Raw genomic sequence first — 15,412 nt, forward strand, 5'->3', positions numbered from 1 at the left:
ATGCGTTTCTTAATGCGGATTTTGTGCGGATTTCATGCATTTTTACCGATGCGGATTTCTATAATGGAATGGGTACAATTACGCTACAGATCCACACAAAAGAAGTGACATGCTACTTCTTTTAATCCACAGCATTTCCGGGTGGAATTTTCCGCACCATGTGCACAGCATTTTTTTTTTCATTGATTTACATTGTACTGTAAATCACTTGCGGATCTGCGTTTCTACGCGGAAAAAAACGCTGTGGATCCGCAGGAAATCCGCAACCTGTGCACATAGCCTAACTGTGATTAGCGGTGATAATTGATCTGGAATTATAGTACGATGATGATTCATCATGAAAATAGTAGGATAGAATATATCTACAAAATTCAGAAAATGAATTAATCACTAGTGATGATCGAGTGTACTCGTTGCTCGGGTTTTCCTGAGCAGGCTCGGGTGACCTCCGAGTGTTTATGACTGCTCGGAGATTTAGTTTTCATCACAGCAGCTGAATGATTTACAGCTACTAGCCTGCTTGATTACAGGTGGGGATTCCCTAGCAACCAGCCAACCCCAAAATGTATTTAGCCAGGCTAGTAGCTGTAAATTCAACTGCCTTGAAAACGAAATCTCCGAGCAGTCATAAAAACTCGGAGACCACCCAGGCGTGCTCAGGAAAACTCGAGCAACGAGTATACTCGCTCATCACTATTAATCACACCAAAAAACAACTAAAAACAGAACCCATGACCTATATAAAATAGTGCACATATAAAGATTAGAAAAAAGACTTGAAACTGATGGCTTCATAAAGGCCATTGGGTGTTAGTGTGTACAGTGTAACCATCCAACGTGTTTCTTTCTGTAAAAGTTTTACCACCACGGATGCCCATTTAGACATGGTCTATGCCCCGAACGATAAATCCCTTTGAATTACATTGATGGGCCTCAAGGAAGTGTTTCGGAATGGTTTTTAAAAGGTGTGATTCCAGACAAACTGCCGCATTTTTTATATCCCTAATGTGCTTCTGTACACGAATTTTGAGTGGTCTGGTTGTCATGCCTATATATACCGTATATACTCGAGTATAAGCCGAGATTTTCAGCCCAAATTTTTGGGCTGAAAGTGCCCCTCTCGGCTTATACTCGAGTCACGGTCTGTGGCAGGGTCGGCGGGTGAGGGGGGGGGGGAGGTCTGAGGCATACTTACCTAGTCCCGGCGATCCTGACGCTCCCCATGCCCATCACACTGTCTTCGGGTGCCGCAGCTCTTCCCCTGTACAGCGGTCACGTGGGACCGCTCATTAAACTTATGAATATGGACTCCACCACTCCCATAGGGGTGGAGCCGCATATTCATTTCTCTAATCAGCGGTAACGGTGACCGCTGATAGAGGAAGAAGCTGCGGCACCCGAAGACCAGCTGTCCGGGTGAAGGAGTCGGGGACCGCGTCGGGAGCAGGTAAGTATGTCATATTTACCTGTCCACGATCCACATGCCGGGCGCCGCTCCATCTTCCCGGCGTCTCTCCGCTCTGACTGTGCAGGTCAGAGGGCGCGATGACGCATATAGTGTGCGCGGCGCCCTCTGCCTGATCAGTCAGTGCGGAGAGACACCGGGACCGGACGCTGGGGAGCTGCAAGCAAGAAAGGTGAGTATGTGTTTTGGCTTTTTTATTGCAGCAGCGTTATATATGGCACAGATTTATGTGGAGCATCTATGGGGCCAAACTGAACGGTGCAGAGCACTATATGGGGCAGCTTTATAATGAGCATCTATGGGGCCAAAATGAACGGTGCAGAGCATATAGGGCACAGATTTATAATGAGCATCTATGGGGCCAAACTGAACGGTGCAGAGCATATAGGGCACAGCTTTATAATGAGCATCTATGGGGCCAAACTGAACGGTGCAGAGCATATATGGCACAGCTTTATAAGGAGCATCTATGGGGCTATAATGAACGGTGCAGAGCATATATGGCACAGCTTTATATGGAGCATCTATGGGGCCATAATGAACGGTGCAGAGCATTGTATATGGGGCACAGCTTTATATGGAGCATCTATGGGACCATAATGAACGGTGCAGAGCATTCTATATGGCAGAGCTATATATGGATAATCTATGGGGCAATAATCAATGGTATGGAGCATTATATATGGCACAGCTTTATAAGGAGCATCTATGGGGCCATAATGAACGGTGCAGAGCATATATGGCACAGCTTTATAAGGAGCATCTATGGGGCCAAACTGAACGGTGCAGAGCATATATGGCACAGCTTTATAAGGAGCATCTATGGGGCCATAATGAACGGTGCAGAGCATATATGGCACAGCTTTATATGGAGCATCTATGGGGCCATAATGAACAGTGCAGAGCATTGTATATGGGGCACAGCTTTATATGGAGCATCTATGGGGCCATAATGAACGGTGCAGAGCATTCTATATGGCAGAGCTATATATGGGTAATCTATGGGGCAATAATCAATGGTATGGAGCATTATATATGGCACAGCTTTATATGGAGAATCTATCTATACCATCTATGGTATGGAGCATCTATTTTTATTTTTGAAATTCACTGGTAGCTGCTGCATTTTCCACCCTAGGCTTATACTCGAGTCAATAAGTTTTCACAGCTTTTTGTGGCAAAATTAGGGGGGTCGGCTTATACTCGGGTCGGCTTATACTCGAGTATATACGGTATGTAACCAGAGGGGCAGCTGGCATGATAGACAACTGCCTCTGTGTTACACATAATATGGTGAACAATTTTTAGGTTTAGGTTTTGTCTCCTTTTGAATTCAGAAATTCCTTTGTCCTGATAATACAGCGGCAGACCGAACAATTTCTGCAAGAAAAACATCTCCAAGGGGGCCTTTGCTGTTTGTAAAAAAAAAAAAGATTATTTTTAGGAGGGATGTAGTGACTCTGACAGAGCATATCACCCAAGGTCTGGGATTTGCGCCAAGTAATGGAGTGTTAATTGTCGTAGTAGATCTTTATCTGTTAACAATACTGACCAGTGTTTTTTAAAAATCTGGTTTTTCTCAACCCAATTTGAATTAAATTTGGTGGTAAATCTAGGTAATGCATCCGTTAGTGTAGTTTTCTTTTGAGTAGATTTTGACAGGAGGGTGGATCTGTCTTCATATAGGGCACGGGAGTAGCCTCTCACTATGTCTTTATTTGGATAGCCCCTATTTTTGAATCTATAATATAAATCTTTGGCTTGCTTATGGAATGTCGCATCATTGGAACAGATGCGACGTGCCCGCAAAAATTGTCCTATGCGAATAGAACTTTTAACCTTAGGTGGATGTGAGGATGTAAAATGTAGCAGCGCATTGGTCGCGGTAGTTTTTCTGTAGATATCTGTACAGACAGTCCCATCATTCAATTTTGAAATTTAGAGATCTAAAAAGTCAATTGTAATTTGACTATACTTCCAAGCCAATTTAATATTGACCACTATTATCAGTGAGATGAAAAATATGTTGTCGATGTAGCGTCGCCACGAGATGACAGAGCTGTGACCAGGTGTGTCAAGGACCGTATTCCTCTCTCACAGCCCCAGGAACAAATTAACATATGAAGGCGCACATGACGCCCCCATTGCCGTACCCTGGAGCTGAAGGAAGGGGCGGTTCTTGAACACAAAAAAATTATGAGTATAAAATTCAACAAGTTTAGAATAAACTGTATCAGTTCAGGATGAAGATTAGTCATGTTGAGAAAAAATTGGGCAGCCCGCGTCCCGTGGCTATGGGCAATGTATAGAGGGACTCCACATCACAGGTAACGAACCACATATCATCATCAAGGGTAAGGCCGTCGAGTCTTTTGAGGACATCAGTAGTGTCCTTTACAAAGTACGGCAATGTCTCTACACATTTCCATACCTCCCAACCATCCCTCATTGTGCGGGACTTTCCCGGATTTGACTCTTTGCCCCGCTGTCCAGCGCAGGACGCTCTCATCCCGGGAGACAGCAGGAGAACTCCGTCACACCCCCTTTTGTTAGGCCACGCCCCTTCCCCATGTTCCTGAGTCTCCCAGTGTCACTGGTCAGAGAGGGAGAGAGAGGGGACACTTCTAGTTTGAGGTAACAGCTGAACACAGCCTGGGTGCCGGCGGCAATAATGTAAGCAGCAGAGCAGTGTGAGTGGACTGGAGCTGCTAATTCTAATGCCTGGCTGGTGTAAAGGCCCCTTCACATTAAGCGACGCTGCAGCGATACCGACAACGATCCGGATCGCTGCAGCGTCGCTGTTTGGTCGCTGTAGAGCTGTCACACAGACCGCTCTCCAGCGACCAACGATGCCGGTAACCAGGGTAAACATCGGGTAACTAAGCGCAGGGCCGCGCTTAGTAACCCGATGTTTACCCTGGTTACCATCCTAAAAGTAAAAAAAACAAACAGTACATACTTACCTACCGCTGTCTGTCCCCGGCGCTCTGCTTCTCTGCACTCCTCCTGTACTGGCTGTGAGCACAGCGGCCGGAAAGCAGAGCGGTGACGTCACCGCTCTGGTTTCCGGCTGACCGACGCTCACAGCCAGTACAGGAGGAGTGGAGAGCACAGCGCCGGGGACAGACAGCGGTAGGTAAGTATGTACTGTTTGTTTTTTTTACTTTTAGGATGGTAACCAGGGTAAACATCGGGTTACTAAGCGCGGCCCTGCGCTTAGTTACCCGATGTTTACCCTGGTTACCAGTGAAGACATCGCTGGATCGGTGTCACACACGCCGATCCAGCGATGTCCACGGGAGATCCAGCGACGAAATAAAGTTCTGGACTTTGTTCAGCGACCAACGATGGCACAGCAGGGGCCTGATCGTTGGTCGCTGTCACACATAGAGATTTCCTTAACGATATCGTTGCAACGTCACCAAAAGCAACGATATCGTTAACGATATCGTTATGTGTGAAGGTACCTTAATCGTGCTTGGAATGAGTGGGGCTGAGCAGGGAGGGATGGACACACTCACAGCCTCTGTTTGCCTGGGCTGCTCACTGCTGTGTTATCTGCAGATCAGTGTGAGTGAGATCGATGACTCCGACATGTCTGTCTCCCTGGGAGATGGTGACAACACAACGCTATTGTGGCTGCTGTTCCCCCCCCCCCCCCCCCCCCCCCCCCCCCCGCATAAAAAGGGCTAAACCAAAGCCCCTGTGCCAGTCTGACACTGTAATGTAGCAGAGCCGTGTGTGTACAAGGTGTATGAATCGGAGCAGCGTGTGAAAGGTGTATGGAGCAGAGTCGTGTGTGTAAGACGTGTACGGAGCCGTGTGTACGAGGTGTACGGAGCGGAGCAGCGTGTGTACGAGGTGTGCAGAGCAGCGTGTGTGCGAGGTGTACAGAGGGGAGCCGTGTGTGTGCGAGGTGTACAGAGCGGAGCCGTGTGTGTGCGAGGTGTACAGAGCGGAGCCGTGTGTGTGCGAGGTGTACAGAGCGGAGCCGTGTGTGTGCGAGGTGTACAGAGCGGAGCCGTGTGTGTGCGAGGTGTACAGAGTGGAGCCGTGTGTGTGCGAGGTGTACAGAGTGGAGCCGTGTGTGTGCGAGGTGTACAGAGTGGAGCCGTGTGTGTGCGAGGTGTACAGAGTGGAGCCGTGTGTGTGCGAGGTGTACAGAGTGGAGCCGTGTGTGTGCGAGGTGTACAGAGTGGAGCCGTGTGTGTGCGAGGAGTACAGAGTGGAGCCGTGTGTGTGCGAGGCGTACAGAGTGGAGCCGTGTGTGTGCGAGGCGTACAGAGTGGAGCCGTGTGTGTGCGAGGAGTACAGAGTGGAGCCGTGTGTGTGCGAGGCGTACAGAGTGGAGCCGTGTGTGTGCGGGGCGTACAGAGTGGAGCCGTGTGTGTGCGGGGCGTACAGAGTGGAGCCGTGTGTGTGCGAGGCGTACAGAGTGGAGCCGTGTGTGTGCGAGGCGTACAGAGTGGAGCCGTGTGTGTGCGAGGCGTACAGAGTGGAGCCGTGTGTGTGCGAGGCGTACAGAGTGGAGCCGTGTGTGTGCGAGGCGTACAGAGTGGAGCCGTGTGTGTGCGAGGCGTACAGAGTGGAGCCGTGTGTGTGCGAGGCGTACAGAGTGGAGCCGTGTGTGTGCGAGGCGTACAGAGTGGAGCCGTGTGTGTGCGAGGCGTACAGAGTGGAGCCGTGTGTGTGCGAGGCGTACAGAGTGGAGCCGTGTGTGTGCGAGGCGTACAGAGTGGAGCCGTGTGTGTGCGAGGCGTACAGAGTGGAGCCGTGTGTGTGCGAGGCGTACAGAGTGGAGCCGTGTGTGTGCGAGGTGTACAGAGTGGAGCCGTGTGTGTGCGAGGTGTACAGAGTGAAGCCGTGTGTGTGCGAGCTGTACAGAGTGGAGCCGTGTGTGTATGAGGCGTACAGAGCGGAGCCGCATGTGCAAGGTGTATGGAATGGAGTAGTGTGTGTACGAGGTGTACGGAGCAGAGCCACGTGTGTACGGAGCGGAGCCGTGTGTGTACGAGATGTATGGAGAGGAGCCGTATGTGTATGACGTGTACGGAGTGGAGCCATGTGTGTGCAAGGTGTACGGAGCGGAGCAGCGCGTGCAATGTGGACGGAGCGGAGCCGTGTGTGTACGAGGTGTACGGAGCGGATCCGTGTGTGTGTACGAGGTGTATGGAGCGGAGTCGTGTGTGTACAAGGTGTATGGAGCGGAGCCGCATGTGCAAGGTGAATGGAGCGCAGTCATGTGTGTACGAGGTGTACGGAGCAGAGCCTCATGTGCAAGGTGTATTGAGCGGAGCCATGTGTGTACGAGATGTATGGAGAGGAGCCGTGTGTATGAGGTGTACGGAGAGGAGCTGTGTGTGTATAAGGTGTACGGAGTGGAGCCGTGTGTGTACAAGGTGTATGGGGAGGAGCCGTATGTATGAGGTGTATGGAGCGGAGCCGCATGTGCAAGGTGTATGGAGCGGAGTCGTGTGTGTACGAGGTGTATGGAGCGGAGTCGCATGTGTACGGAGCGGACGCTGGCTGTGTCAGATCGGAGCAGATATTGCTCCTCGCTCTGATACGGACTGGCACAGGAGACACGGAGGTCTTTATCAGTTGCATATCACAGCTGCAGCGACGTGAGCAGTCAGCGGCGCAGCTGGATGACACCATTCAGCGCCGTGGGTGTCATCCAGCTGCTGCGAGGGAGCGCGGTGAAAGGTGTCTGTGTGTAGTGATGGAGAAGGCAATGATGGGGGTGGGGTAACCATGTGTGGCCAGTATACTGTACCCAGCATTATGTGTGGCCATTATTCTATACCCAGCATCGTGTGGGGACATTATACTGTACAAAGCATAATGTGGCGCCATAATACTGTATGGACCATCACGTGGGGCAAGTATGCTGTACGCAGCATCATGTGGGGCCATTATACAGTATGGAGCATAATGTGGCCAATGGCCATTGTACAGTATGGAGCGTCATGTGTGGCCATTATACAGTATGGAGCGTCGTGTGTGGCCATTATACAGTATGGAGCGTCGTGTGTGGCCATTGTACACTATGGAGCATCGTGTGTGGCCATTGTACACTATGGAGCGTCGTGTGTGGCCATTGTACACTATGGAGCGTCGTGTGTGGCCATTGTACACTATGGAGCGTCGTGTGTGGCCATTGTACAGTATGGAGCATCGTGTGTGGCCATTGTACACTACGGAGCGTCATGTGTGGCCATTGTACACTACGGAGCGTCGTGTGTTGCCATTGTACAGTATGGAGCGTCGTGTGTTGCCATTGCACAGTATGGAGCGTCGTGTGTGTGGCCATTGTCCAGTATGGAGCGTCGTGTGTTGCCATTGTACAGTATGGAGTGTCGTGTGTTGCCATTGTACAGTATGGAGCGTTGTGTGTGGCCATTGTACACTATGGAGCATCGTGTGTGGCCATTGTACACTATGGAGCGTCGTGTGTGGCCATTGTACACTATGGAGCGTCGTGTGTGGCCATTGTACACTATGGAGCGTCGTGTGTGGCCATTGTACAGTATGGAGCATCGTGTGTGGCCATTGTACACTATGGAGCGTCATGTGTGGCCATTGTACACTACGGAGCGTCGTGTGTTGCCATTGTACAGTATGGAGGGTCGTGTGTGGCCATTGTACAGTATGGAGCGTCGTGTGTTGCCATTGCACAGTATGGAGCGTCGTGTGTGTGGCCATTGTCCAGTATGGAGCGTCGTGTGTTGCCATTGTACAGTATGGAGTGTCGTGTGTTGCCATTGTACAGTATGGAGCGTCGTGTGGGGCCATTGTACAGTATGGAGCGTCGTGTGTGGCCGTTATACAGTATGGAGCGTCGTGTGTGGCCATTGTAAAGTATGGAGCGTCGTGTGTGTGGCCATTGTACAGTATGGAGCGTCGTGTGTGGCCATTGTACAGTATGGAGCGTCGTGTGTGGCCATTGTACAGTATGGAGCGTCGTGTGTGGCCATTGTACAGTATGGAGCGTCGTGTGTGGCCGTTATACAGTATGGAGCGTCGTGTGGGGCCATTGTACAGTATGGAGCGTCGTGTGGGGCCATTGTACAGTATGGAGCGTCGTGTGTGGCCGTTATACAGTATGGAGCGTTGTGTGTGGCCATTGTACAGTATGGAGCGTCGTGTGTGTGGCCATTGTCCAGTATGGAGCGTCGTGTGTGGCCATTGTACAGTATGGAGCGTCATGTGTGGCCATTGTACAGTATGGAGCGTCGTGTGTGGCCATTGTACAGTATGGAGCGTCGTGTGTGGCCATTGTACAGTATGGAGCGTCGTGTGGGGCCATTGTACAGTATGGAGCGTCGTGTGGGGCCATTGTACAGTATGGAGCGTCGTGTGTGGCCGTTATACAGTATGGAGCGTTGTGTGTGGCCATTGTACAGTATGGAGCGTCGTGTGTGTGGCCATTGTCCAGTATGGAGCGTCGTGTGTGGCCATTGTACAGTATGGAGCGTCATGTGTGGCCATTGTACAGTATGGAGCGTCGTGTGTGGCCATTGTACAGTATGGAGCGTCGTGTGTGGCCATTGTACAGTATGGAGCGTCGTGTGTGGCCATTGTACAGTATGGAGCGTCATGTGTGGCCATTGTACAGTATGGAGCGTCGTGTGTGGCCATTGTACAGTATGGAGCGTCATGTGTGGCCATTGTACAGTATGGAGCGTCGTGTGTGGCCATTGTACAGTATGGAGCGTCGTGTGTGGCCATTGTACACTATGGAGCGTCGTGTGTGGCCATTGTACAGTATGGAGCGTCGTGTGTGGCCATTGTACAGTATGGAGCGTCATGTGTGGCCATTGTACAGTATGGAGCGTCGTGTGTGGCCATTGTACAGTATGGAGCATCATGTGTGGCCATTGTACAGTATGGAGCGTCGTGTGTGGCCATTGTACAGTATGGAGCGTCGTGTGTGGCCATTGTACAGTATGGAGCGTCGTGTGTGGCCATTGTACAGTATGGAGCGTCATGTGTGGCCATTGTACAGTATGGAGCGTCGTGTGTGGCCATTGTACAGTATGGAGCATCATGTGTGGCCATTGTACAGTATGGAGCGTCGTGTGTGGCCATTGTACAGTATGGAGCGTCGTGTGTGGCCATTGTACAGTATGGAGCATCATGTGTGGCCATTGTACAGTATGGAGCGTCGTGTGTGGCCATTGTACAGTATGGAGCGTCGTGTGTGGCCATTGTACAGTATGGAGCGTCGTGTGTGGCCATTGTACACTATGGAGCGTCGTGTGTGGCCATTGTACAGTATGGAGCGTCGTTTGGGGCCATTGCACAGTATGGAGCGTCGTGTGTGGCCATTGTACACTATGGAGCGTCGTGTGTGGCCATTGTACAGTATGGAGCGTCGTGTGTGGCCATTGTACAGTATGGAGCGTCGTTTGGGGCCATTGTACAGTATGGAGCATCATGTGTGGCCATTGTACAGTATGGAGCATCATGTGTGGCCATTGTACAGTATGGAGCGTCGTGTGTGGCCATTGTACAGTATGGAGCGTCGTGTGTGGCCATTGTACAGTATGGAGCGTCGTGTGTGGCCATTGTACACTATGGAGCGTCGTGTGTGGCCATTGTACAGTATGGAGCGTCGTTTGGGGCCATTGTACAGTATGGAGCGTCGTGTGTGGCCATATTTTTTTGTTTATAATTATTGTTTACGAAACATTGTGATCAGAAGTGCTAAATGGGTGTGGTTGGGGCGTGGCTAGTTGTGAAATGGGTGTGGTCAGAGGTGTGGCATAAAATTTGTCCCTCTTTCCCTTCCTCAAAAGTTGGGAGGTATGCATTTCTGCAAATTAAAATCAATAAATCTGCATGCTGGTTCGCAAAGGCCCCCAATGCCTGAGTCTATGGGTCTGCCAGGTGTGATGGTTGTCCTTGTGAACTTTGGGAAGCACATAGAACCTGCCCTCACTAACGTTTGGTCCAGGAGCTGCACTCTACTCCCTCCGCCTCCATTTTATCTGTAAGGGGTTACTGCCTCCAGTCCGCCCAGTAATGGGGAATCTCCAGCACCTACCTCCACCTGCAGAGCCGCACACCACATATATGGCTGCTCTGTGCTCACAGGACCTGTGATGAGGTCACAGGAGGGGAGGAGTCAGGGTCACATGATCAGGGGCCTCCGTATATGCATGAGGGGAAGTTTATGTGGTGTCAGGAGGTGTGTACGGACTCGGAGCAGAGCCGTGTGTGTACATGGTGTGCGGAGTGGAGCTGTGTGTGTATGAGGTGTGCGGAGCAGAGCCAGGTGTATGGAGAAAGCCGTGTGTACAAGGTGTACGGAGCCGCGGATGCTGCGTGTGTACGAGGTATATGGAGCAGAGCCGCGTGTGTACGAGGTGTATGGAGCAGAGCCATGTGTGTCCAAGGTGTACGGAGTGGAGCCGTGTGTGTTCGGAGCAGAGCCGTGTGTATACGAGGTGTACGGAGCGGAGCCATGTGTGCAATGTTTACAGCGTGCAGCCGTGTGTGTGCGAGGTGTACAGAGTGGATCCGTGTGTGTACGATGTGTAGAGTGGAGCCGTGTGTGTGCAAGGTGTACGGAGTGGAACCTGTGTGTACAAGGTGTATGGATCAGAGCCATGTGTTTATGGAGCGGAGCCATGTGTGTATGAGGTGTACGGAGCAGAGCCTTGTGTGTATGGAGTGTAGAAGTGTGCTTGCAACCTATACAGAGGGGAGCCATGTGTGTGTACAGAGAGGAGCCGTGTGTGTGCGACGTGTACAGAGTGGATTCGTGTGTGTGCGATGTGTACGGAGTGGAGCGGTGTGTACGGAGCAGAGTCTTGGGTGTACGAGGTGTACGGAGTGGAGCCGTGTGTGTATAAGGTATACAGAGCGGAGACGTGTGTTCGAAGTGTCTGGAGTGGAGCCTCGTGTGTACAATGTGTACGGAGCGGAGCAGTGTGTGTGTGCGGAACTGAGCGTGTGTTTGATGTGTACAGGGCGGAGCCGTGTGTGAACAGGTGACCTATACAGAATGGAGCCATGTGTGCATGACCTATACGGGGTGGAGCCATGTGTATGAGATGAGCGGAGCCTTATGTGTACGATGTGTGCAGAGCGGAGCCGTATGTGTATGACATGTGTTGAGCGTAGCCATATGTGTATGATATTGCGGAGGAGACCGTGTGTACGACGTTTGCTGAGCGGAGCCGTATGTGTACAATTCTGCAGAGCAGAGCAGTGTGTATGGAGCAGACGTGTGTGTAACAGATGTACAGAGCAGAGCCATGTGTGTACAATGTGTACGGAGCGGAGCCATGTGTCTGCAATGTGTACAGAGCGGAACTTGTGTGTATGAGGTGTATGGAGTGGACCCGTGTGTTTATGGAGCTGAGCCATGTGTGTATGAAGTGTCTGGAGAGGAGCAGTGTGTGTACGAGGTGTACGGAGCGGAGCCGTGTGTGTACTAGGTGTACGGAGAGGAGCCGCGTGTGTACGAAGCGGAGCCACATGTGTACGAGGAGTACGGAGAGGAGCCGCGTGTGTACGAAGTGTCTGGAGCAGAGCCGTGGGTGTACGGAGCGGAGCAGTGTGTGTGTAAAGAACTGAGCCATGTGTGTACGACATGTATGTAGCGGAGCCGTGTGTGTATGAGGCGGAGCTGTGTGTGTACGACGTGTACAGAGAGGAGCAGTGTCCGGCGACCTATACAGAGCGGAGCCATGTGTGTAAGATCTATATGGAGCGGAGCCGTGTGTACCAGATGTAGCCGTATGTGTATGATTGTGTGGAACAGAGCAGTGTATGTACGAGGTGTGTGGAATGAAGCAGCATGTGTACGGACCAGAGTCGTGTGTGCGATCTATATGGAGCAGAGCCGTGTGCGTACAACATGTACGGAGCAGAACTATGTGTGTATGACTTGTATGGAGTGGAGCCGTGTGTACACTGTGTTCCAAATTATTATGCAAATAATATTTCCTCACATTTTCTCTAAATTACCTATCTGAATTGCAGTCATTGTTATTTTCCAGTCATCTACTATTCTAGTATAATTGCAATGTTTTGGAACAAACGGCCTATGAAAACTGTATCTTTTTAAAAAAATAAACACTCAAAATGCATGTTCCAAATTATTATGCACAGCAGAGTTTTCAACCTTTTTTATTTAATTTTGAACAAAAAAATGATCAATTGTGAAGTTATAAGCATTATCAGCTTATTACAAAATGAAATCAAACAGTTTTCAAGTGAAATCTTTATTCTAGGTGATGTTACATTTGCACATAGGACCCCTTGTTTGAAAGAAGCTTCTGAACTCTCTCGTCCATTGAATTTGTCAGTTTTTGGATGGTTTCTGCTTCAATTGTTTTGCATGTGGACAGAATACCCTCCCAGAGCTGTTGCTTAGATGTGAACTGCCTCCCGCCATCATAGACACTCCTTTTGATGATGCTCCAGAGGTTCTCAATGGGGTTGAGGTCAGGGGAAGATGGTGGCCACACCATAAGTTTGTCCTCTTTTATGCCCATAGCAGCCAGAGATGCAGATGTGTTTTTTGCAGCATGAGACGGTGCATTATCATGCATGAAAATGATCTTGCTGCGGAAAGCACGGTTCTTCCTCTTGAACCATGGCAGGAAGTGTTGTTTTAGAAACTCCACATAGATTATGGAGTTCATCTTTACCCCTTCAGGGATCATAAAGGGGCTGACAATCTCTCCCCATGATTCCAGCCCAAAACATTACTCCACCTCCTCCTTGTTGGTGCCTTAGCCGTGTTTTCATGGGGTGTCCATCAACCAGCCATCCTCCACTCATCCATCTGGACCACCGAGCGTTGCACGGCACTCATCGGTGAACAAAACAGTTTGGAAGTCAGTCTTCATGTATCGTTTGGCCCACTGGGGCCATTTCTGCTTGTGTGCAGTGGATAGAGTGGCCGACTGGATGGCTTACGCACAGCTGCAAACCTCTGAAGGACCCTGCATCTTGTTGTTCTGGGGACGTTGGAGGCACCAGCAGCTTCAAAAACTTGTCTGCTGCTATGACAAGGCATTTTTGCAGCTGCTCTTTTAACCTTACGCAATTGCCTATAACACCTATAGATATGAAACAACAAACAATGATATGAGATTAAAATATAAATTTTATTATAAACACAATGACAGTTTAAAATTCAGGAAAGGACCACCAGGTGGCAGTAGAATGCAGGTTATCATACAAGGGCATGTCAATGTCAAAGGGCATGAGCGAAACACGTGTTGGACCGTGCGGGCTTATCATCAGGGTAAGTCTGACCATGGAAATATTTCACATGATTACATTTTGGTGCACTTGGTAACTATTTGATTTGATTTATATCCTTTGTTTCCCCCCTTTATTTACTGTGCACAGCACTTTATTATATCCATTTTGGGGGTATATTATTTATCTATCTACATAGCTTACTTATGCACAGTGTTCACTTTAAATGGATACTTTCCTGATATATGCACCTAATATTGTATTATTAACACGCAGTGCAATATGACTTATTTGGTGCACCTTTGAGGTAGTTTATTATTAATTATTTATTTACTTAGATTTTTCTGGGTAAATTTGACTTTTTTTTCACTGCATTTATTTTTTGATTTTTTTTTTTTTTTTTTTGTAATATCAACTGTGCTACATGCACGATATTCACTTTATTACTTATTTTTCCATATGGAATATCTTATGTAATGTGAACAGTGCAATATAAGCAAAATTACCTCAATCTTTGATCATTTATAGTGAGATTTCCACAGTGCACGATATTCACTTTATTCCTTACTTTTCCATATGGAATATATTATGTAATGTTAACAGTGCAATATAAGCAAAATTACCTCAACCTTTCATCATTTATAGTGAGATTTCCATGCTTGTTACATTATCTGATTTCCTAGGAAATTAATTATTCAAAATTTATTGACATGCCCTTGTATGATAACCTGCATTCTACTGCCACCGGGTGGTCCTTTCCTGAATTTTAAACTGTCATTATTGTGTTTATAATAAAATTTATATTTTAATCTCATATCATTGGTTGTTGTTTCATATCTATAGGTGTTATATATTTATACAGATACACGACCACACATATAGTTGTTTATTTGGTTGATTACGCAATTGTCTGTTGGAAAGAGTCCTCAATTTTTCCTTATCAGCACGCACACGTGTGTGCTGGGAATCAGCTACATACTTCTTGATTGTGCGATGATCACGATGAAGTGTCTTGGCAATGTTGATTGTAGTCATGCCTTGACCTAAATACTCCACAATTTGTTGCTTCTCAGCAGCCGAGACATCCTTTTTCTTTCCCATTTTGGCCAAAAATGTAGGCTGCTTAATAATGTGGAACAGCCTTCTTAAGTAGTCTTGCCTTTATTTGGACACACCTGACAAACTAATTTGCACAGGTATCTGCAATTGCTTTCAGTGATATAAAGAGCCCTGACACACATCACCATCAATGAGTTTAAATGACAAACAAAAAAATTCTAACCTTATCACTCCTAAACTCTTTGTGCATAATAATTTGGAACACAGTGTATATGAAGTCGAGCAGTGTGTATACGGAATAGAGCTGTGTGTACGTGGAGGAGAGCCATATGTATATGACGTGTGTCAGGACATAGGAAAGTTCTGATTACGTCAATTACACATACAGGGCTCTCAGCTGCAGTTTCCTGTGCCTGCTTGTGTAATCCTGAACCCCTCATTTCCCACTCCCTCAGGAATTTTTATCGCTTGGTGCTGCGAAAACCAAACTCTGTGTAAAACTCCTCATTCCCCCCTCCCACCTGATACTGGCCAAAACTGGTACAGCAAGCATGGGATTCTATTGTTCTTTTAAGGTTATGTATATTGGCACCCACCAATCTGGGCTAGAGATATAAGGATTATATATTCTGTATGTCCATCTAGAGATCTATAGCTCATGGA

The 15,412-nt window shown here is 48.6% G+C and overlaps 1 protein-coding gene across 1 annotated transcript in view; it reads right to left on the reverse strand.

Annotated features, from left to right (window-relative positions):
- Nucleotides 1-10,565, reverse strand: part of LOC138663789 (oocyte zinc finger protein XlCOF22-like) — a 38,952-nt gene extending 28,387 nt beyond the window's left edge. The window contains exon 1 of the mRNA XM_069750125.1: nt 10,515-10,565. Within this exon, the coding sequence (XP_069606226.1) occupies nt 10,515-10,541 (27 nt within the window). The 5' untranslated portion in view covers nt 10,542-10,565. The remainder of the gene's footprint in view (nt 1-10,514) is intronic.
- Nucleotides 10,566-15,412: the final 4,847 nt, after the last annotated feature.

This window comes from Ranitomeya imitator, chromosome 2 (genome assembly GCF_032444005.1).
Source record: "Ranitomeya imitator isolate aRanImi1 chromosome 2, aRanImi1.pri, whole genome shotgun sequence".
NCBI lineage: Eukaryota > Metazoa > Chordata > Amphibia > Anura > Dendrobatidae > Ranitomeya > Ranitomeya imitator.